The following is a 25,354-nucleotide window of genomic DNA, read 5'->3' as shown; positions in this document are numbered from 1 at the left end:
AAAGTCGCTATAACGTATAATATATTTATTAGGAATATTAATTAATCGAGTATGGTTTGTGTTGACATGTTATGTTTCTATATAGAGTTTAATACTTTGCTATGTTTACTTATATTATAACAATACTATAATACAGGATTACTTTTCTAAATATATTTCAGTAAATAGAATGTAAACAGTAGATCTAAAACAGTAAATAGAAGATCTAAAACAGATCATCCATTCTTTGGGTTTTCAAAGCCACTCTCTGAGGAACAACTGCCAACAGGACTAGTTGTGATGCGGCATATGATGTATTTGCGAGAAAATGTAAGCAACCTATACTACATATCATTTTTTTAAATAATATTAAATTTAAATATGTATTATAATTTTACAGAAACTTCTGGAAAAGCCATCAAAAAGAATGAAGCACCTACAACAGCAATACAGGTTTTAAAAATTTGGAAAAAATGCAACATACCTACTGTGTTATTCTTTACATCATTGGCAAAGAGAGTTTATAACCTGTTTGAGCAGAGCAAAAAGCTGCAAAAAATTTCAATTGTTGACAGAGAAAATAAAAAAAATTAATTTCTATAAGAACAAACTCGCTAAACTCTTTGATATATTTGCTTGCCAATGCAAAGATCTAAAAAAATGCTGCTGCGCCAAAGTTAATATAGTACTAGCTACGGAGCACACATTTTTGGAGAGATAAAAGGATTGACGGTAAAATTGGTATTGGATCAATTGACAAAGAAGTTACAACAAAACTGCAGAATACCCAAAGCAAGCAGAGCTCAAACCTTAATGATGCATTGCCACTAGATTCTATCATTTCTGCCACACACAGTACTTTAAAACGACCTGCTATAGATGAAAACACTCCATAATCATTATTATCTTCAAAGCAAATGTGATTGTCTCATTAGTCTGCAACACCCATGGGCTCTCAGACAGATTTGCTGCAGCTTTGGCATCAGTTGTACTTGAAAATATTACCATTATTTCAAATGATGACAAAAAACATGTTATTGACTGGAGCATGATTAGATGTGAGCACATGAAAGCCAGAGATAACTAGAAAGTTACTGAAGTCAAAGTAAAGGCATTATATTTTGATGGCAAAAAAGACCAGACCCTTAAATTTTTTAATAAGAAAACCATAGTGATGGAAGAGCACATACCCTTGATTCAGGAACTTGGAGGGAGCTTTTTAGGACATTGTATTTCTCTTAGCGGAACAACTGAAGCTATAAAATCTCAAATTCTTAAGTACTTAAATTCTTAAAACACAATATCATTTTGAATGATTTACAAGTGCTTGGGTGTGATAAAACAAATGTAAACATTGGAAACAAGGGTGGTGTGATTAGATTGATTGAGTTAGAACTCCAACAGCCTCTACAATGGGTAATTTGTTTGTTACATGCAAATAAGCTACCACTACGTAATTTATTTTCAGATTTAGATGGACCAACTTCTATAAATAAATAACTCTGTCTACTACCAACATTATGTATGGTAGTAGACAGAGTTATTCAAACAAATACATTCTTTGGTCATCAAGAAAATATTCTTTTGGCAATTATATTAGATGAACAGCCACAATTCCGAAAATAAGGCATTAGGCGTATACAGAGAGCTTGAGAAGAAAGAAGTATGAATGCTAATCAAACTAGTGTGAGGCAATTCAAAGTTCCAACTCTCAATTTATGGCAAAGAATACATTGGAGTTGATTGATTGGATAATACACAGAAAGATAGAGCCACCACTAACAATGCAGCTCACTGATGAGAAACTGAAAGAAGCAAAAGAGAACCGCATTCAACTAAGTAATCTTTTGGAAAAGTTACCGAACCACACACAAGCGGTAGAACGTTGTGTAGAGTTGGTGACAGCTGTTTCTGCCTTGGTTTGTGGCAAAATAAAAAGAGATAGTATGATACATGTTCGCCTGCAAATCAAGAAAAAGTATGCCAGTATAAAAAAATATGGAAAATTCTGAAAATTTGCCTAGTTTGGCCAAAAATTACTGCAGAGACAATTCTTGTCCAATTAAACTCATCTTAGTCTTAATTTTTTAGTTGTCTTATAACTCATATAGAAATTTGGGAGAAAAATGGAATTTATAAAAAAAGTTATTTTCACTCCATCCTAATACCTAAAATATTTTCACTTTGTAACTTCTATTTGAAAAAAAAAAAATTTTATGTAAAATTTGTGTTACCAATAATAAGTAGTATTAGTCATAAATAGCTGCAGGGGGTAATTCTTATAGCTAATATAAAAATCAGAGAGAAAAGTTGTATTTCTGAAAAATTTTATTTTCACTCCACCCTACTCTATATATATATATATCATAAAATTATCTGGATTAATTATTTTATAAACTTGGAAGTTCTAATAATATTTTTCTCCGATAATATATGTAATTCAAACTTGGTTAGAATCAAGGAAATAGCAGACAAAAAATAAAAGCAAGCAAACCTGAAGTGTTTTTCCCAAGCCCATTTCATCCCCTAAAATGTTGCCACAGTTTTTAGCTGATAAAAAAGACCTTGTAATCCAGTTAATGCCAAATATTTGATATTCATGAGGTTTTACTTGAAGTCCTAGTAATTTCAATTCATCATAATCTGTTTCTTTGAATGTTGCATTCTTTGCATTACTTTGATAATTTTCTACAGACTTTTTTAATTTGAACATTCTTTGCTAATAAAATGTTTAAATATTATTAATATATTTTAATCTATGCAAATACTTTAAATTAGTTAAAACTCTAATGTAGATGTGTGTAAAAACAGATGACTGTATAAAAAAAGAATAACCTTGGATTATATTGGCTCAAAAAATTCATAGTTTTATTTAAATCTATAACAAGAACATTAAGTAACATGCAAAATATGTATGATACATTTATGTGTTATATAAACATGTATGATAATATAAAACATTTATGTGTTATACATGTTTTATATTATTGATAATGTAGTTTAATTACTGTTGTAACTTTGCAAAATGCCACATTTTTTTTACTTGTATTTAGAATATTACATCCACACACAGTTCTTTGATTACCATATAGCAGTTTGATTGTTATATAATAAATTGCTACATGCAAATCTTTTTTAATTTCATATCTTTTATTTTTATTTTTATTGGTGGTGGCTGTTGTTCTGGACACCTTAGGAAACTGTTAATGGCTATAATGTTATTCTATTATTTGAATTAAATTTGTTTCATACATTTTGAAAATTCAATTATATTTCATGAAATTTTAATTTGGTAAATAGAAAGGGGACATAACAGCTAGGTGGTGTAAAGTAAAGCCTGGATTGAGGATAGGGAACTTAACCTTCAAAAACTAAAAATATTTTAGAAGGCTTTTAAACCTAAAATCATTGCTCACAGTATCTCGTTGTGTAATAAATGTTGTGTAAAAGTATTTTTTTATGTTATATTTGGTAGCAACTTGGTAGCAAGACTGTGAAAATTTAAAATGATTAAGATATTTCCGTGATTTTTGGAAATTTCTAGAAATTCTGGAAATTGTCCAAAACATTTTATTTTGAATTCTATGAGATTAAATTATTGTCATCAATTTCTTTAGAACCTCTGAATCTCAATGCAGCTTTTTATAGTTATATTAGAGCAATGTACTTTTCAAGATTAGTAAGAATAGGACATTAGAATTTTTCAAGGACATTAGAATTTTTCAAGGACATTAGAATTTTTCAAGGACATTAGAAATAAGAAAATACTTTGAATCTTATCTGAACCAATTTAAAAAATCCAGAAGAAATGTTTCTTTGATTTATTTGATATAATTTGAAACATGGTCATGTTTTAAACATACTCTTGCTTTATATAATAGAAAACAAGTTACTATAAATGTATTACTTCTTGATTTGAACAAGCAGGGGAAGGGCTTACTTTGTGGGGTTTTCATTGGCTTGTTAATTTTTACTCAAATAAAACTCTATTGCAAACAATTATCACATATTGTTGATATTCCTATATTGCTAAATGCCAAAATTTCTACTCTAAGTCCCTCTTATCTTAACCATTTTTCTTGGATTATTGTTCATGACTGACCTCTCGTGGAAACCTTATGTATATATGGTTTCCATTAGAGATCCATTGCTAATTTAGCACCTGCTAAGGTTACCTCTATTTATTGAGCTTGTCATTTCTTTAACTCTAATTCCATTTTCTACCTCTAAAAACTTCTTTTGCTAGATAGAACATTGTATTAGTTCTTCTCTGGCTGCCAAGCTTGATACTCTGTCCCATTATTGTAAGGTTAATGATGCTAAGAAGATATTATACATACCTCTTTCTCTCCAAATACTAACTTGGTTGCTGCTTAAATGAATTACTATCTCTTGTTCCATCAACTAAAACTCAATCATGCTTGATATATTCAGCAAAGTCACATTATTTTATTATTTTTATGCTATAAAAACTTTTGCTATAAAAACTTTTGTTCATCTATTTTTATTTTTTTACTCATCGATGCTTAGGAACTCATGATTGAAAGTTAAGTTCTATCAACTGTTTTTTTTTCTTTAACAATAGTCCTTTTTTTTTTTGGTAACTATAAACTCAAATAGTGGTTGCTTGCAGCCTTTGTTGGTTGCTTGTTTAATGTAACTTAATCAAAAAAAATTTATTAATTTAAAAAACAATCAGTTTTTTTACCAGAGGAATATAAGTGTTTACTTCAATTTGCCGCTATTCCTTTATCACCTGCATATATGTCTATACCTAATCTGTATTAGTTAAAAATAAAAATAAAATATAAAGAGGAGCATTGCATTTAACTAAGTAAATCAAATATAAAATGATATAAGTAAAGTAAATCGAATATAAAATGAATATAAAGTGAAGAATTTCATTGAACCATATAAATTAAATATAAACAAAAAATTGCACTGCGCATCTAAAAGACAAACTAAGCTGAAAAGTAAACCATAATAAAGTTAATCTATTCAAATAATTAAATAAAATTATCACTGTTATTGTTATTTTAGATTGATAGAAGAAAATGTAGAACATTGCAAAAATAAAAAAAATTTGGCTGCTAAGTCAACTGTTAGTATATACTACTTTTTACTCAAATGATTAAAATAAAAAGCAAAAAACGAATAAATATCACTTTATTAAATATTCTATATAGTCTTCAACTAATCATAGTTCTTTCTTGTATCATCTGTTCTTACATTTAATGCAACTGCTTTTATGTGCATTCTCAAATTAATTCCTTTGTGCATAATAAAGCCCAAAAGGAATAATTTGTATATCAATCACTTATGTCTTGAAAGAATTACACAAATTGCTGATTATATCTAAAGGGAATTATACCAATTCATGTCCGAAGAGAAACATTTGTGTAGAAATCAATACACAAAAAAAAACAATTCTTTCACCTATAGTAGAACAAATAACAAATAGTATATTTATTAACCAAAACTTTATAAATTAAACAAATTTGCTGGTGGTTACTGTAAACATTTTATTGAAAGAATTTTAAATTTGTACTTTAACTTCTTGTAAGCCCTTTCTTTCTTTTTGTTGAACAACTTTCATTTTGCATATATTTCAATATGAATCAATTGAAGGAAGATCTAGTCAGATGTTTGATCCCCACCACATCCCTGGTAGTATAGCACTAAACTTATTTCTCTGCGCAGAAGTCTTGTTTGTTAAGGTTCGTGTTTTGGAGTTATAGAGTTGAGAGAGGCTTGCAACCACAATTAAAGTAGCCTTCTCAAATAAAGTGACCTTCATAGCCTTAAGGAGGTAAATTAAAATTAAAAAAAAAAAAGTGTAATGTGCACTAAATAGCTATGGCGATGGAACAATTTGTTGTTGGACAAGTAAAAAGTGGGTTTATGTTATGTCTTGAGATGAATGATAAACTTCTACATCTATGGAAAACCCGAAAAATGAATTTTTTTTGCCAGACTTGGTTCGAAGAAAAGTCTTGTAAAGTATGTTACAATGATATCATTCAAGTCGGTTGTCTTTATTTCATTGGGAAGTATATAATTTAATATAATTAAATTTTATGGTTAAAGTGTGGAGGAAAGAAACTAGACATATAAAAGTTTTTAGAGCATGCAGGGACAAATACAGTAAAAGAATTAGACTTTGCTGAATGACAAATCAAGCAAGAATAAGTTTTGGTTGACGCAACTAGAGATGATAGCTTATTTGAGCAGTGACGCATTTATCAGCATAGTGAGAAAAGATATCAGCCCAAGAACCGTGACAAAGAAAATTCCAAAAAGAAACCCAGCCAGCTTTAGGGTAGTAGTAAGTAGTGCCATGATAGGGTAAGTCCAAAAAAGAAGTATGAGATGAAAGACTTATAGAGATCATTGCATGGTGAGAACCACTTAAGGAAGAAAAAGAAGAAACCGAACACACGCTAGAATCAGAGACAAGACAAATATCGAGGAGTGAAGGGAAATGATTCAGGTAGTCAGGAAAACGAGTTTCAAAGTTACCTATCTGAGTAAGAAATTGAGAAATTCAGAAGTTTTAGGCGCCAGTGCCAGCAGGGTCAGTAGCATTAAGCCAAGCCATTCAGTTTGATAAGCATTAAAGTTACCAATAACAACAATATTGCAGGCAAAAAAGGGCATGGGAAGAAGGAAAACGATAAAGAACAAAGAGAAATGTGATAGAATGAAGAGGTACTAAGCGGAAGCACATAAAAGAATAGTCAAACCGAATTTCACAAAAAATAGGTGAATTGATGCGTATATATACCCCCAAGCCAGGCATGTGACTATTTGAAAGCAACGTTTATAGAATATACGTTTATATGTTTATACTCTTGAACAAGCCTTTTTAATACCTCTATATATATACATATATACCATTGTTATTTTTATTGCTGTAAATGAGCGTTTCATTGAACCACTATTGTTTGAACATTTTGAGTATATATACCCCCAAGCCAGGCATGTGACTATTTGAGAGCAACCATAGAGGTTGGGAAATCTTACTACCAGCCGGCCTAAGAACCATTTTACTGAATTTTAGAGCTGTATCCTCATTAGAAAATAACAGGAAATGTTGCATAGCCACTATCAAGCAGACACAAGCAAAAATCGATGAGTAGAGTCAAGAAGATCCAGCATTCATCATCCTAGACAAGAAACAATGTAATGAGAAAGGGTTCGAGGCTGGTTAGCAGAATTATTCTATTCGTAAATCTTGCCAAATGCCCCAGGGTAGAGGATTTTGAAGTCAAAGTTTGTTTCTCATAGCCTTAGCCTAAAAAAGCAAACCCTACAAGGCAGCAGGGCATCAAGCAGGTAGTACTGGGTTACATGATATTAGTAGCAGGATGATTATGATTATTATAATGATCACTCTGCTATTGGTATCAGGAGGAAAAACATATCTAAAAAAAAACTAGAGATTAGGGTGAGCATGGATTTTATAGTTGGAGTCACTAGTTAGTTACTGAGCTCACACTGCATAAAAGATTTAAATAGAACACAAACATAGGTAATGTAACTTTTAAGCTATAAAGATAAAGATTTTTACTATGTTTTTACTCCTAATCTTACCAAACATGGTGTGAGTTCAACAAAAAGTAAGTTCTTTGTTAATGCTACTAACTATCTAATAGCCTAGATTGTTAAACTGACTTTTTTGTTTTACAGGATCTGCAGCGAGCTATTACTTATTACATTCACTCTGGCACCAGAATATCAACAGCAATGGTTACAGAAGTTAACTGAAGACAAGTAGAAAGCAGTCAAAAAATTATTCTGCGCAAGAATACTAAACAAGATGACAACATCAACTGTTGGAAAACTCACAGGGCCTATGCCCAAGTGGTGTAAGAAAATAAAAGACCAACAGCTAAACAATCAATGATCAGGCTAAAATAGTAAAAAATAATATGGCTTGGTAAACAAACAGAATTGAACTGGAACTACTAATTTTTGAATATGCAGAATACCCAGCATGCCTTTTATTTGAATTTCTTATGAATTGTTGGATGTGTTAGCAGCCAAATATGTTTTACATTTACATCTTTCTATACTTTTTGGCTAAACAATTTAATAATACCAGGCCGTGTGTAACAATATAAACCAATGATAAAAGTTATAATTTCAATTATTTGAATAGATTAGGTTTATTATAGATAGAAATTCCAGAGCGCAACGAAAAACATTTGATTTTTGACAATGAAGTTCAATTTTCATGAACTTCACACTCCTATATCTTTTTTTAAATAAAGCATTAATTATTTTGACTAAATATATAACTATATATAGAAATTACTATGTTTAATATGGCTTCTTTTATATATTATTCATGTCTTAAAATTACTCTTAATAAAAAAACTTGCAACGAGACACATTTTTTCAAAAGTAGTTTTTGAAGGTAAGATTTCCTAAGTACCAAAACACATCAAATTTGTTTGAACATTTTCATATAGATTTAAAAAAGGATAAAGAATCTAATGGAATGGGGAACCTTTTTAACATTTATACACAATTTTCAAGTTCTGAGGGTTTAAAAACTTTAAGGCTGTTTTAATCAAAATAAAACTTTTTCAAAAAAGGTTCCCTGAGAAAAAAGCAAGTATAGCCTTTCCTCTAATCAAATAAAGAATTTATTTATGATTTCTTGAAGAAATGTTACTTGGGAATTTTGTTTAGAAATTATGTATATAATGTTACTATTCCATCGTGTATCTCTTTGATTTTTGCGCTTGATTTTAAGGAAAAGATGTTTTGTCAAAAAATCATCAGTTTTCTAGCACAAAAAATGCAATAGTTTTGGATCCAATTAAGTTCCAAAGTTGAAAGACCTCTTTAGTCTTTTTAGGCTCTATACAACTATGTTAATTATATATAAATATATTGACAAAAATAAATCCTCTGGAATGGGTATTATAGATATTTTGGATTATTTCATTTTTAAAACATGTTACATCAACACAAAAAAATATAATAATACACCCGCACAGATGTCTTTGTTTAAATAACTATATTTTTATTTAAAAACAAACTGCAACATATAAATTGTATTACTGTTGTATCTTTGCAAAACACAACTTTTACTTTTATATTTGGAATATTACATCCACACACAGTTTTTGATTACTGTACTATTGATACTATTGATAGCTACTATTGATACTACTATTGATACTGTATAGCTAATAACAATTTAATTATTATAAAAAATTGCTTCATAAAAAATCATATTACTGTTGTATCATTGAGGGACATCAAAATACATGCTATCTTAGTTTTAATTAATGTACTTATTATTAGTTCAAAAGTAATTTTACTTTCTAATGTGGCTTGTGGTATTTCGGACGCTTTAGGAAACTTCTAACGGCTATAACTTCTAACCTTGTTTTGAGTTTTTTTATATTGAGATGAAATAATTCAGATGAATGGAATAAACTAATGCAATTAACATGCTATAAGTTTTTAACAGGAACGCCAGCATTGTGCAATATTTTTATTTTTTTATTATATTTGTCTTGGTTTTTCTCCACAACTTAGACAAGTTATACAAGGCCGTAGACAACTTTTTTTGATATTTGAGCTAAGCAACTTTGAAACATGAAGAAAACTCCATATTTAAATATGTTTATATATATGAGGAATGAGGATGCTATGCAAAAAATTGCGGTGATTGGAGACTGGGAAAAATAAAACTCCAAAACGTTAGCACCCCCAGCCCCAAATAGGAGGGCAATGAGTCAAATTTGTTTTTGTTTTTTTCAATCTTAAACTTAATTTATATTTATTGACGAATTTCAAATTTCATTCAATTATCTCTTTTTGTTCGGATTTTATGACCTTATAAAGTTTACACCCCCTCAAATTGAGGGGGCTGTAAACTTTATAAGGTCATAAAAGCTGATCAACAAAAGATTATTGAATCAAATTTGAAATTTGTCGATAAATATAAATTAGGTTTTATATTGAAAAAAAAATAACAAATTTGACTCATTGCTCTTCTATTTGGGGCTGGGGGTGCTAACGTTTTGGAGTTTTATTGTTCCCAGTCTCCAATCACCGCAATTTTTTGCATAGCATCCTCATTCCTCATATATATAAACATACTTAAATATGGAGTTTTCTTCATGTTTCAAAGATGCTTAGCTCAAACATAAAAAAAAAAAGTTGTCTACGGCCTTGTTTTACTAAAGTGAATCAACTAGTATATAGAATATACGTTTATAAGTTTATACTCTTGAACAAGCCTTTATAATACGTCTATATATATATACATATATATCGTTGTTATTTTTATTGTTGTAAATGAGCGTTTCATTGAACCACTATTGTTTGAACATTTAAGCTTACTGGTCATTCCATATAGTCGCGGTCGTAGCATTTCCACAGTAAAAAGTTAAAGGGTAAGCAAAGTATACCCAAATAACCTGATTTTTTCTTTTTTGTGAATACCTTTGATCACGTTTTACTATCTGGAAAAATTTATGCTAACTTTTATGTTATAGCTGCATCGCTATGTAAAAAATGAAATCAGTCGCGTCCATGACAGCACAAAAAAGCAGTTTGTTTTAGATATTTTGTCTTCAGACAAAAACTTTTAACAATTTGAAAATGTTTGTAAGGTTTTCATTTTTTATAAAAAAAGTTTTTTTTACCATGAATGGTAAAAAAAACTTTTTTTTAACATTATATTGCAGTCTATTACCATGAATGCACATAATGTGCATTCATGGTATTGGACTGTAATATGTGTTAAATGTATACAATCTACTAAATCTTTATAATATTTAAGGGTACAAGGTTTGGTTCAGAAATAAAAAATTTCTTTGTGTGCACATTCTTTTTAAATACTTCATACAATGTATTCTACATATTATTTAAATGAATTTCATTATGTACCACACATTTTTTTCCAATAATATAAGAGTTTGTTTAAAAATTAGATTTTCTAATGTACAAAAAATTGTGGTACATAACGAAATTAATTAAAATAATCCTGTTGTTAACATTGTGTAAATTATTTAAAAATACTTGTGCATAATGTGCATGTGCATACAAAGTGCATACAAATGTGCATACAAAGAAAATCTTCTTTTTTTTCTTTCAAACGCAAACCTTATCTATAATACTATAAATTTTTTATAGATTGCATACATTTAACATATTGTATTACAGTGTAATATCATGAATGCAAATCATTTAAATTTTTCATATTAGATAATGAAGTCTTCAAGGTCAGGTGCAACTAAACAAAAGTGGCAGCAGCAACAAAAAATGCAATCAGCAAACTTCCCAAACTTACATCATTTTTTACACCTACTCAAAGTGGTTGCACCAGCAATGGAAAAAATTGCTCTAATGATGTGGTCATTCATGAACAGTTAGATATTGCTAATAGTCAACTAACACAGCAGAAAAAGTGTACACTCTACCATTGCCACCATTTACTTCTTTTGCTTGTGATCCAGCCAGCTGGCCTGAACAAATTTCTGATGCTCACAATGCGACCTAGTCAAACGTGGCCCTCAACAGGTTGACATTGACTTTCCATACAACATTGCTGCGAGGCGTCAATTTTCAACGGTCCATTATAAACGTGTGATGAACAATGGAGAAACTGTGCCTCGGTCATGACTTGTGTATTCGGTAAAATCTGACAAGGTATAAAAGTTTACAACTTTTGCTGTAAACTTTTTGAAACAAATGAAAGTCCGTTTGGTAGTGGTACTAGTACATGAGAGGGACAATCAAAGAAGTTGAAAGACCATGAAACAGGCATTTCACATCAAAAAATTTTCAGATAATGGATGCAGCTTAAAGAGGGTATCAACAATGAATCATCCATAGGTAAACAAGAAATGCAGCTTTTTCTTAAGGAAAAGCAATTCTGGAGGGATGTCCTCAAGAGTCTTATTGACATTATAAACCTCCTATCAGAAATAAATTTAGCATTTAGAGATTCCGAAGAAGTACATGGCTCACTACTTAATGAAAACTTTTTGGGTCTGTCTGAGCTATTAGCAAAAAGAGATCCTGTACTGAACGAGCTACAGAAAAGAATTGCAAAAAAACAAACATACAATCACTATCTCAGCAACAAAATCCAGAATGAGTTAATCCAACTTAAGCTTTTTTTAATTACCTTCAAGTTAGTGAGAGCTCAGGAAAAGGACTTTTTGACACATTTTTAGAACGAGCAAAGGAGTTGAACCTAAATATGTCAGACTGTTGGGGCCAGTCGTATGATAATGATTCTAATATAAAAGGGAAGAATTCTGGTGTCCAGTCACGAATTCTACAAACAAATCTGAAAGCTCTGTATGTGCCTTGTACTAATCACTGCTTAAACTTAGTTGTACTAATCACTGCTTAAATTTTGCGGTTGACAGTGCCAAGTCGTCAACTAGAGTTTTATCATATTTTGGTGTTCTGTCTGGATTGTATACAATATTTTCATCATCCACACAGCGCAAGAGCATTTTGAAAAAACACATGGAGTTTGCTGTTAAAAATCAATCGGACACTCTCTGGGAAAGCCGGATCAACTGTCTTAAACCTCTGCGGTATTATTTTGGCAATGTTTTGATTGCACTGGAATAACTGGATGAGTATGCAATGGAAAAAAAAGATGAAAAAACAGCCACAGAGGCTCAGTCCTTAATAACATATATTTCTGACTGGGCAGTTCTTTTGTCAATTGTTATCTTGTATGAGATTTTATTCCAAGTATATAAAACAAGCAAGATGATCCAACCCTTTAGTATCTCCCTAGATGTCATGGAAAATGAAATCAGAGCAACTGAGGCATTTTTAAAGAAGTATCGGAAAAATGGATTCTCAAGCGCTGAGATCACAGCCAGTGAAATAGCAGAAGAACTGAACATTCCAAGAATTTTTCCATCAATTCACACCAGCTGGAAGAAAAAATGTTTGAGTATGAAGAAGACGACGAAAACCAATCATAATTCAAAACTGACTTTTTCTTTGTGCTTGTGGACCAAGCTTTACAGTCTGTACGGGAGCGTTTCCAACAAACACATAATGTGGCTTCTGTATATTCTCATATCTGTTCAATCAGAAAAGTCTCTTTCAAGCATACAAAGACAATACTCTTTTGCTGAAGTGCCAGAAATTTCACAATAAGATGAGTGATATAGATCCATTTGGAATGGAGATGGAGTTGAAACGATTTATTCATCTAGTTTTGGAAAACGACAAAAAGCTCAAAACTGCAATACAATTTCTAAATTACATCAACAGCAAATGTCTCCAGGAGGTATATCCCAATGTCGCTATCGCACTCCGTGTTTTGTTGACTTGCCCTGTGACAGCAGCGACTGCTGAAAAAGTTTGAGTAAATTAAAACTTATTAAAAATTTTCAATCGCTCAACAATGATGCAAGTCTGGCTGTCTTCTCTAGCCATGCTTTCATTAGAGAGTGTCTGTTCCCAGAAGATAAACTGTGACCATCTTAGTGAGGACTTTGCAGACTCAAAAACATTTGGTTGAATCTCATTGAATAACAGTTTAACTTATTGGCATTGGTGTAATACCAAACTGCTTCATTTTGATTCATCTTTATAAATATAGTTTTGTAGCAGACAGCTAAAAAAAATTAACTTTCTATATTATATAATCATGCATGTGGAATGATTAATACCAACATGTTCTGTCTTTTATCTCAACTTTTCAATGCGTAGTGTGGGGCCTAAAACCAACTTTTTTTTTGGGGGGGGGGGGCAACCAGTTGTCTGGCACGGCACTGGACAAAATACTGTAATATTAAATAACATAAGGTACTTTCTACTTCTAGGCATTTTCAGTCAGGAGCGCACTAGCTTAGGGTTGCAGGAAGTGTATCGCACACGGGCAGTAAATATTAGTTGCGTCAAAAAGATTAGAAACGATCCTTCTTTTTCAAATGCAAAAGGTTCTAAGAATTCAATTAATTAATCACAAAAAATGTTTTAGTAAGTACTTGTTACAGACCACCTGATGTTAATATTATTTTGATAATATTATTAAATTTAATTATATTTTTATTAAGACCAACAATGAATAAAAAGGGTTTATATTGTATAGGAGACGTAAGCATAGATAAACAGACAATTATATACATACAAAGAACAATTATAACAAACAAATTAAAAATAACGAATATTTTACAAATATTTAAAGCTGGAGACACGACATTACTAATCAATTATAGATCCATCTCAATCCATCCATTTTCCAAGCTACCAAAAAAAATAATCTACAATAGACTCCATAAATATCTGATAGAAAATAAAATTTAATTAATTATCAATATGATTTTCTAACAAATCATTCAACGGAACAAGAACAATTTTGAACAACATTAGCTCATTGTCTTATAAAGAAAATTTCGTATTGGGAGTATTTATTGATCTTATATATGTTTTTGATGCGGTCAACCATAAAATTCTGCTCAAAAAAATAAAAATTTTTTTTATAAAAACCCAAACTGTTAAATGGTTCACTAGTTATTTAAATTATAGACAACAATGTGTCATAATTGAAGGTACCTTTAATTCAAAGCTGTTAAAAAAAAAATACGGTGTCCCACAGGAATTAATTTTTTCACCTTTTTTATTCCTTATTTACATCAGTAATATTCGTAAAGCCTCCACAAATCATGATTGTGTAATGTATGCAGATGATACCAATCTGTTTTATTCATCTACTTCTATAAACAAACTTTTTGAGAGAGACGACTTTGAGCTTCAACAGCTTAAAGTATGGTTTAATGCTAATAAGTTATCATTAAACGCGCAAAAAACTAAATATATTTTGTTTCACTCAAAGTAACAACAACAAAAAGTCACGTTCATCGATTCTTCCTTAATAAATATTAATTATAAAAAAATTGGAGCACTAAAGCTACTAAATTTCTTAGAGTGATTATTTACGAAAATGTTTCATAGATAGTCCTGGTAAATTCTATTAAAACAAATATCTAAAAATCTTGGTTTAGTTTTTAAAGCTAGATCATTGTTATTACAAAAAAACTTAACACTTCTTTAATTTTCTTTTATACTAATGACCGGCGAAGTTGACTTTTTAAAACTCGAATTTAAATGAAAGACAAATTTAGATCATATGCGTATACCGAATTTTACTGAAGGACGAATTTAAACCGTATATGTAGCCCGAATTTAACTGAAAGACGAATTTGGGCATCTAAACCGAATTTAACTTAAAGGCAAATTTTTATAAGTTTAAAACCGAACTTTAAAAAGTTTTATAAAAAATTTTTTTCTATTTTTTTTTTGTTTTAGGTGTTCCAAAAAGACTTAACGTTTTTGCTTTAATTTATTAAAAATTATATACGCATACAAAAAGCAGTTTGCGTCGAAATAAAAAATCTAAAAACTCAGTAATAATGAGAATTTAAGTTATGGAATCTTTACAACTCCTAATGTTTTTAAACGAAAATGAACAAAAAAACATTAACAACGTTCATTTTAAAGTTTCAAAAATTTTTTTAAGGAAAAAGATTGTTAAGAATAATTAGGTTAAATAATCACGTTTTTTACCTTGAGGATTTTTTAAAATTTAAAAAAAAAATAAGATTTAATAAGTGATGAATAAACTTTGTGCTTAAAAAAGACTTTTCGAATATTGACTCTGTAAGACAAACTCTCTATTTCTTATCGTAGCTTTTATTTATATAACAAATTAACTTCAAAATACATCTTAATTACTCTTCAAGACAATTTAATTTCTTTTTTTTTTTTTTTTTTTTTTTTATTTACACTTTTGCCGATAAAATAAAATTTACAGTCGTAACTTATAAAAAATAGTTACATGACCGGGGCTAGAAGAAGACAAATTTAGTCTTATCATTAAGCCCAAAAAAATGCGGAAACCTACACTTTTTTTCGGCCACTAAGGATTTATTTACAATACAATTGTTATTAACTTTAAGATTTTTCGGAAGTAAATTACTGTATAAACGTTTTTTACCGATTACCTCCTTTATAATTTGCCATGTTTTTTTCGAATCATTTTTGTGTTTAAATAATTGTTCCGAATAGTAATGTTTCTTTGAGCGTTTTAAAACTGATTCATATAACCGTTTATAGGTTTTGTAATTAGTTTCATTTTTAAGAGTTTTTTTTTTAAGAAACTTGTTATATAAACGTTGTTTTTTTTTTGAGGATTTAAGAATGCCCCTCGTGATCCAGGGGTTTAAAAGTGTTTTTGTTTTGATAACTTTAGTAACTTCCGGGAATGCTTTATGATAAAGATTAAGAAATTCAGTTAAAAAGATATCATATGCTTTATCGGCATTTAGATTTAGTTGTAGGGTGTCCCAGTTGACACCAATAAGAAGTTTATGAAAATTTTTGATGGAAGCGTCGTTTACTAACCGTGTTGTAATTAATTTTTTTCTATCACTAAAAGCATCATAGTCGATGCAATTTTGCGATAGAATAAAAATAGGGAAGTGATCAGAAATGTCAGATTTAAATATACCTGTCCTTATTTTAATATTTACGAAATCATTTGTAATAATTTGATCTAAAGATGTTGCACTTTCTCTAGTTACTCGCATTGGTTTATTGATTAGGGGAATATAACTATTTTGAAAAACTGTGTTAAAGAAGTTCTTAATGTTTTTATTTTTGTCGTATTCTAACATATTAAGATTAATGTCACCAACAATATAAACCGATTTATTTAAAGATGATTTTTTTTAATTATACTTTTAATCTGATTTTCAAATGCCTTAATACTTCCTGAGGGCGGTCTATATAAAGCATGGATGACGATATTTCTTGAAGTTTTATTAATAATTTCAACACATAAAGATTCATAATAATTAGTGGTTGAACTTAACTGTGGTTTCCTTTTGAATAAAATTGGATTTTTATGTATATACACAAACCTCCACCTTCCTTATTTGATGCTCTAACTTGATGAATTACTTTAAAATTAGGTAATTGAAAATTGGAATTGCTTTCAATGCTTACATCGTTACACCATGTCTCGCTGAGACAAATTACCTGAAATCTAATGTCAATTTTATGTAAAAATTGTTTCAATGACTCAAAATTTTTTTGAATACTTCTAATATTAATGTGAAGCATTGAAAACGAATTATCTTCCATTCCTTTATCAATAATTTTTGAATTTGGGTTATAGTATATCGGGCTAGTATTTTTAATCACTTGACTATCGTTAAAAAAATTATAATCGGGATCCGAATAGTTGTTTAAAATTATTGGCTTTTTCTGTGAATTAAAATTTATGTTTGATAAAACAATATTGTTGTGATCCGCTTAAGTATATAACCCTATTATATATTGGTTCAATATATTATTTCAAGATCAATCAATAAAGATATTTTTATACAACTTTTTAAAATAACGCAAATTTTAATCTCCCATATAATTCTCATATTTATGCACGTTTTTATAATGCGTCCCACATGAACGCACTTACGTAATTTGTATTACATAATTACGTAGTTATTATTCTCAACAGTTCCCCCTGTTTGGAAAAAACTTTTCTTATCAGATTAATAGATCTTGATACTTAATGATAAATATTCACAGGTCTATGATTTCGCTTGGGATTCGATTTTCTATCAGCTTTTGTTCTTTCGTTATCATTAACTTGTATTTCCTTTTGTATAAACTCGTCAGGTTTTAAAATCTTTTTTATAAATTGTATGTTACGCGCTAACTCGTTTCCTTCTTCATCTACTACAATAACTAAACTTTGCCTTCTTACTTTAACTATGTATTTCTTGTTTAGATATTTTGAATCTAGTTTTCCTCCCCGCTCATGTCGTTTTACGAGAACCTGGTCTCCTACTTTAACATCATATCTCTCCTTTGCATTATGTTTCTCATCAAAGTATTTTTTTACTTTTGCATACTTTTTACTTTGACTCTCTCTCACTTCTTTATCGTATGGTGGTTTCTCAATTATTATTGAAGGAAATTTATTTTTGATGTTTCTATTGAATAACAATGTGCTTGGTGGTTTTCCGGTTATAGCATGAGGAGCACATCTATAATTTCGAAGCATACATTGAAGTTCCTTTCTCCAGTTTCTGCCCATAAAATGAGTTGTTTTTATTGTTTTCGCTATTACTTGCATGAATCTTTCTACTATACCGTTTGCTTGCGGGTATCGCGGTGTTATTTTAATATGTTTTATGTCAGCATTTTCAAAATACAATTTTAAAGCCTCACTTTGAAATGGTGGACCGTTGTCACACATTTTGTTAGGATAACCAAATATGGCAAACAGTCTTTCTAGTTTATTCATAATACTTGGTGCTGTTGTGATTTTCATTAGTTCAACAAATGGGTATCTGGAATATATATCTTCTATAACAAATAAATACTCTCCTGATGGTAATGGTCCAAATAAATCCATCGCTAATTCATCTTAAACATGTTCTGGTAAAATCGACATTTTAATTGGTTTAGGATCTGGCATGCGTGAATTGGCTTGACATCCAAGACATTTTTCAATATGTGATTCAATATCACTATTCATAGTGATCCAATACACTTTTTGACGCAATAATCCTTTGCATTTTTCAACACTTAAATGTCCTTCATGTGCAATTTGTAAAGCTCTTTTTGAAGAGACTTTGGTAAGACAATTCTTGTTTCTCTTAATATAATCCCCTCATGATCAGTTAACTCATTTTTAAATCTACGATATGGTTCCAGTATTGGGTTGTCATGCCATTTACCAGACACTAATGCATTCTTTACTGCAACTAAACTGATGTCTCTTGCTGTCTCCATTTTTATATCTTCAAGTGATATTGATTTGGGTGCCATTTTTGTCATTAAAAAGTTTGCATAAGCTGACACTTCATTTTCATCTGACTCATTGGGTACCTCATTTGGGATACAGTTTCTGGATATAAAGTCTGCAATGTTCTCTTCTCCTTTTTTATATATTATGTCAAAATCATATGCCTGCAATTTGATTGCCATCTTGCAATGCGTGCATTTATTTTAGAACTGGATGAAAAAATAAACTTGAGCGGTTTGTGGTCAACTACGACCTTAAAATTTTTTCCATACAAATACAAATGTAATTTTTCAATTGCCCATACCAAAGCAAGAGCTTCCTTTTCTGTAATGCTATATTTTAACTCAGCTGCTGTCAGTGACCTACTTATATAGCAGATTGGTTTGATTCCAATACCCTCTTTTTGTAAAAGTATTCCTCCTATAGCATGATTACTTGCATCAGTAATTAACTGTACTTCTTTGTACGGATCATAAAAAGCCAAAACCGATTCACTTGATAATTCATGTTTAAGCATATTGAAAGCATCATTATGTTTTTTGACCCACTTAAATTTTGTATTTTTTAATAGTTCATGTAATGGTGTTGTTTTTTCACTAAAGTCTTTAATAAATCTTGACACATATGTACATAAACCCAGGAAACTACGAAGTTCACTTAGAGTTGTTGGTGGTCTTGCATTCTTGATAGCCTCTAATTTGTTTGGATCAGGATTAATACCATTTTTGGATATTTCGATTCCAAAAAATTTTTTTTCTCTTGAGCAAAAATACACTTTTTTTTATTTAGCTTTAAACCTAATGCACGCGTTTTGATAAACAATAATTCTAACTTCCTTAATAAATCTTGTTCATTTGATGCAAATATTATAATAACATCACTAATAAACTTTACTCCGTCTATTTTACCATAACTTTGTTCCATATTTTTTTGAAAAATCTCGAATGAATTGTTGATACCATATACTAATCTTTTGTGTCGATAAACTCCCTCATCTGTTTGAAAATTTGTGATTTTTCTGGACTCAACATCTAGCTCTAACTGAGTATAAGCTTCTTTCATGTCTAACTTAGCAAATATTTTTGAACCGTACATTTCATCTTTTATGGAATCCAATGTTGGTATTGGGTATCTTTCACGTTTATATGCTTTGTTGATGGTTCCAGCATCAAGGCATAATCGTACCGTTTTATTTGCTTTTGGTACAATTACAAAATTACTTATCCATTCTTGTGGTCCTTCAACCTTCTCAATAATGTCAGTTTCTTCAAGACGTCTTAGTTCTGCTCGAATATCTTTTCGAAGGTGATAAGGATAACGACGTAAATTTTGTGCAATTGGTTGTATGTTTTCATCTACATGCAGTTTGCATTGAAAGTTTTTTAGCTTACCATGTCCTTTGAATATATCTTCATAATCTGCAATCAATTTTAATAAATCATTTTTGAATTTCAAAGTGACTTTACAATTTACATCAAAATAATGCAAACTATTATCTTTTTGATTTAGTGGAGATTTAGTTTCATCATCAATATTTTTACACACATTAAAGTGCTGCTTGGTTTAATTTATTTAGCCACTGAATTTACACCATTATTTTTGTTGAGTACAAAGTTTCCATTTTCATCAATTTTTAAAATATTTAGCTCCTTTGCAGTTTCAATTCCCATGATGTTTCCAGCATTATTTTTGTTTACAACATAGATTTTGTTGGTAGTTATTTTGTTTTTTGTTTCAATTTCAGCCTTTAAACAACCTATCAACTTTAGAGGCGTTGAAGCATATGGAAATATTACTGTTGATGATTTTTTTTAGTAATAAGTTTGAATTGTGGTTTTTAATCCTTTCAAAAGTATTTTTGTCAATCAAATTAACACTAGAACCTAAGTCAATAATCATTTTTATTATAACTTTTTCTACCAGTACATTTATTGATTTTGTTTTATAGGATTGCCCTCTTTGTTTTGAACTAAATGTTAGGGCAAGCGCTTCCTCTAATTCATTTTCTGAGCTGCTTTCACTTTTGTTTTTATTATTTATCTTTTTAACTTGCTGTATTGTCCTGTGAAGCGTTTTTGAAAAACTTCTGCAACAAATGGCTAGATGATTTTTCTTTTGACATTTATAGCATGTTTTTCCATTAGCTTTACACTCTTTTTGATGTCCAACAAAATATTTTTCCCCGCATCGAAAACATAACAAGTCATTTTCTCTTTTACCTATACTTTCACTTTGATTACTTCCTGATTTTAAATCTGTTTAAATAGTAAGTTGTCATACCAAGAAGAAGAAGAATTAATCAACCTATCATCGGATCGCACACTTAAAATGAAATTTTCCGAAATGGTTCTTGAGGAATTTTAGATTTTTGTGCAAGAAGAATACTCAGCTATATCCATGAAGGCACTTAAAATCTCTTTGCAATTTTCAACATCATATTTGTGTGAACTCGGTTTCTCGATAGTCAACAACATAAAAACTAAAAAACGAGCAACACTTACTAATTTGGATGAAGAATTGAGGGTAGCTATTTCTAAAATTAGGCCTAATATCACTGAAATTTGTAAAAACCGTCAAGCTCAGGTTTCATAATAAACCTTTTTATTTTTCTAAATTAAATTTTGCTCAAAGTTATTTTTTTACTTATTAAATTTATGTTTATTAACAATTTGTTTGTCATGTTATCATTTTAAACTATTATGTTATAATCTTTTATTTTCAATAAAAGTTGTATGTATGTGTATTTGTTTGTTTTTTTTACTCCTTGATTTCAGTGCTCCCCAAATTTTTGTTGATCAAAAGTGCTCCCCGACTTCGAAAAGGTTAAGAACACTGCTCTACCACCTACATACCATAATTTATTGTTATTAAGTTTATTGTAGTTGCTAAATATTTATTACAAGTAGTAAATAATACTCTAATAGCAAATATCATTCAACTATATTATAAATTATTAAAAGCCCTAACTCAAACATTTTAATCAATTTTAAAATTTGTAACTTTTTTAGAACCTTATAGTACAGGCCACTGTGTATCAAAAAAAGTCTTTGTGTGCACATACAAGCTAACTTTTTATTAATATGAGATCTTTGTATGACAAGGATTAAAAAAATGACAGGAGTTTCTATTTTCACCTCAACTCAATTTTCATGTTTTCACATCACGTAATATAACGTAATTGGACTAATTGGAAGAGGATTAAATAAGCTATCAAAATCATGTAAAAAACATATGCTGAAAATTTGTACTTCGTGAGATATAAGGTGTCATTATTTGTACATTTCAGTTTTTAAGCACTTGCACCTTTTATTACTGCAGTCTCCTTTACAGAAACCACACTCAATTCTATGATTGCTATTAATGCCGGTACAATATCCGTCATAATGGGCTTTTTCGCAGTCATAATGGGTTGGTTCGCTGTTTTATTCCCTGCCATACTCCGCAAGCGATGATTTTTTATATGGAAATTAAAGCAGGCGCAAAAACAGTCTACATAAGTTTGATTTTGTGTAGGACCACCCCATTGTGAAGGACCACCCCTAATATTGTGTAGGGTCACCCCTTCTATTACCTTCAAAACTTTGTTTTACTGTTTTAAGGCATGATCAGAACCAATATTACAGAAATGAATGCCTGACTAGTTTAAGAAGTAATTTTTTAAAAGGTTATTCTAAGAATTAATGCCTATTTTTTATTGAAAAGTTGCTGTAACACTGATGAAAGAAACAGTCGCATAAAATGCATAAAACTATCGCACATGACCAAAATAATTATATTGATCATTTGCGAAGTAGTAGGAGATCATTGCATCGAGCGACGAAAAATCGCGTTTCCAATTTTCCTGTAGAGGGTCTAGAATACATTAACATAAAATTGCAAAAATTAAGCTTTGTTGACTTAACATTTCTTCTAATGTCTTTCATTAACCTATAATGACATTTGATTAGAAGTATAATAGCATCTGCTCAAATCTTCCTTGTGCCTACTCCATATCATTTAGTTTATGGGAAAGTTAAAATCAAGAGTTTTCCTATAATAGTTTTATATTCTCCTTCAAGAATCTGTCAAAGGGTGCTGTAAACTTCTGTTTCTATAGAAACAGAAGTTTAATTTAATGGAAGAGTAGTTGATCAGGTATTGATATATCAATATCTGATCAACCTTTTTACCATTATTTATTATTGTACTTGCCAATAACTTTTAAAAAAGAAAATACGATATGTGGCTCTCTAATTCAAAAAATGAAATTTACTTTGATCTCATTAGCCTGTTATAGCCGCGTGTATTTCAAATAAAGCTGAAGATCAAGGGTCATAATAGTTATTTTAACTCCAGCAACTCCAAAGTTAATTTACTGAACAAGCTTTTATGCAGCGAAAAAGTTGCTTCAATCTTTCAGTGAACCAGCATAAATTTTCAGGCCTAGCGTTACTGTCGGACAGCTGAAAACAAGGTGTAAATAGCACTTAAGTTGGTAATTCAATTTCCTCGTCGAAAACATAAAAGTTACTAAAATTCACTTGATTGACTTGATTCACTAAGATGAAGAAAGATCGCCAATGAATGCAAACACTCAAAAATTTGAATATTTACAGGTGTATATTTAAATGTAAAACATTTTGCACGCTGTAACTTGAGCATCATCCATTTGGCATTTAGTTTTGGAACATATGGTTACCTGAAATTCAGATTTCCTGTTAGCAGTGTCGTTTTTATATTCAATATTATAAATTGCAAATTGCAGTGGGTTTCTTATTTAACTCTTTCGGCACAGCCGAAAAATAGCAAATTTTTATGGAGTTATACAAAAACATAGATATCTATAAATTAAAAAATCCTAGTTATATAATGTTATACATTATTGAAAAGTTTATAAAATATTGAACAAATCTATTAAAAAACTTTTTTTTGCATAACGGTGTTAAAGTTCATAATGGAGGAAAAAGAAGCAATTTTTTAAGAGTTTTTAGAAATATTTTTATACAAAAGTTGATCTCGAAGTTTAAAAGCCTAATGTAGAACATATTTATTAAAGAAATAATGTAAAACATATATATTAAAGAAATAATGTAAAACATATATATTAAAGAAATAATGTAAAACATATATATTAAAGAAATAATGTAAAACATATATATTAAAGAAATAGAGCCTAATATATTGGCAATCAGAATTTAAAATTTTTTTGTAGATAATTTTATTCATTATTGCATGGCAGGTTTTTGCTTCCAAACAACTCCTTCTATTCTCCATTACTAATACCAACACATGAGTCCAACCCAGGAAAAAAAAGTTCAGTAGAATTTCTATAAACTTTTGGAGCATATGGCCTATATAAGTTATATAGAAATGCTATAAAATTTTTTCCTGGAAAACCACTTTTATTTTATAGCTATCTAACACGTCCAAAATCCATCCTTGTTCAGAAGAAAATTACATCTTTTTTGCAAAGCCATTTTGGAAAAACTTATACACCTCAAAGCTTAAATTTTGTATTTAAAATGTCTAGAATTTCTAGATGAGCAGCTGTTTCTGATTGGCAAATTATTATTTAATAATTAAAAAAAAAATCATTTAAAAAGCTCGGTTTGTTATGAAAAAATAGTGGCAAGAAGTCATCGAAATCAGTGAACGAAAACCTCAAATACCGAGCCAAAAGAGTTAAAAATCAGGAAGTGCAAATCCACTTTAATTTATTGACAATGTTTCAATTACAGCATTTCCGAAACCATTTTCAGTCCTTACAATCTTTAACTTTCTTTTTATTAAGGAAAATAAGTCCAAGATAACACGGAGCAACCGTAGAGCAGTGGTAGAGCGCTTACCTCAGAAGCAAGGAATCTGTGGTTCAAACCCACCTCTGGGCAAGTTTTACTACATTAGTTAGAAAGGCGTGAACTTCCTGTTAAATGCTCTTTCGTAGTACTCTGTGATGAGACTCGTAAGGATTTCTTAGGGCACCAAAACTAAAAGTTTAAAAAATAGTAAAAAAAGATCTGACAAGTATTCCATCAGCTGTTTATTAAGAGTTTCTTTATGTTCAAACATGCTTTAGTGACATAACTGAAATTATTTTTTGTTTTTGATCAGCGTGAGATTTTGCTTCTTGCTTTTTGAAACTTTTCCATTAATTTGTGAAATGTTTTAAACACGGTTAACAATAGATTTTTCAACATTAATTGAGTTTAAATTTTGTATTGATCTAAGTATTACCCATCTTAGCAAAGAAAATAAGGATATTGGAGTGATAAAACTTGTGAAATTTCCTTCAAACTTTGATTTTTTTCTGCGACAAAGGCTTCTAAATTATTTTTGCTGCTTCAAAATATAATCAGCCATATTATTTTTAAAAGTGTCTACTATCTTAGATTGGTATTTAAAAAAGAATAATGGCATGTTTTGTTGTAAAGGCCTTTTCAAATAACGTTTATAACTAACCTCAGTCTGGTCATTATTTCAATCAGGTTATTGTACGCGTCCTTAGTCTGGTCATTATTTCAATCAGGTTATTGATTTTGTTCATATCCATAGCAAAACTATCTACTTTTGAGT

The 25,354-nt window shown here is 29.9% G+C and overlaps 2 protein-coding genes across 3 annotated transcripts in view; both read right to left on the bottom strand.

Moving 5' to 3' along the window:
• LOC101238793 (chromodomain-helicase-DNA-binding protein 1-like) overlaps positions 1–4,766 on the bottom strand; it is a 96,683-nt gene extending 91,917 nt beyond the window's left edge. Inside the window, exons 1-2 of one of the 2 annotated variants that reach the window (XM_065807397.1) lie at positions 4,688–4,766; positions 2,474–2,698 (exon numbers count right to left, since the gene is read on the bottom strand). In XM_065807397.1, the coding sequence (XP_065663469.1) occupies positions 2,474–2,692 (219 nt within the window). In that variant the 5' untranslated portion in view covers positions 2,693–2,698; positions 4,688–4,766. The remainder of the gene's footprint in view (positions 1–2,473; positions 2,699–4,687) is intronic. The other variant, XM_065807398.1, reaches the window with a different exon arrangement.
• A 12,791-nt stretch (positions 4,767–17,557) lies between these two features.
• LOC136086186 (uncharacterized) lies at positions 17,558–18,409 on the bottom strand. The gene has a single exon (XM_065808467.1). The coding sequence runs from the start codon at positions 18,407–18,409 to the stop codon at positions 17,558–17,560; it is 852 nt and encodes a 283-aa protein (XP_065664539.1).
• Positions 18,410–25,354: the final 6,945 nt, after the last annotated feature.

Source organism: Hydra vulgaris, chromosome 10, assembly GCF_038396675.1.
Source record: "Hydra vulgaris chromosome 10, alternate assembly HydraT2T_AEP".
NCBI lineage: Eukaryota > Metazoa > Cnidaria > Hydrozoa > Anthoathecata > Hydridae > Hydra > Hydra vulgaris.
This window is presented reverse-complemented; position numbering and strand designations above follow the sequence as displayed.

Bases quoted from the DNA above. Each gene is read 5' to 3' on its own strand.
- LOC136086186 (XM_065808467.1), bottom strand. From the start codon at position 18,409: ATGGATTTATTTGGACCATTACCATCAGGAGAGTATTTATTTGTTATA.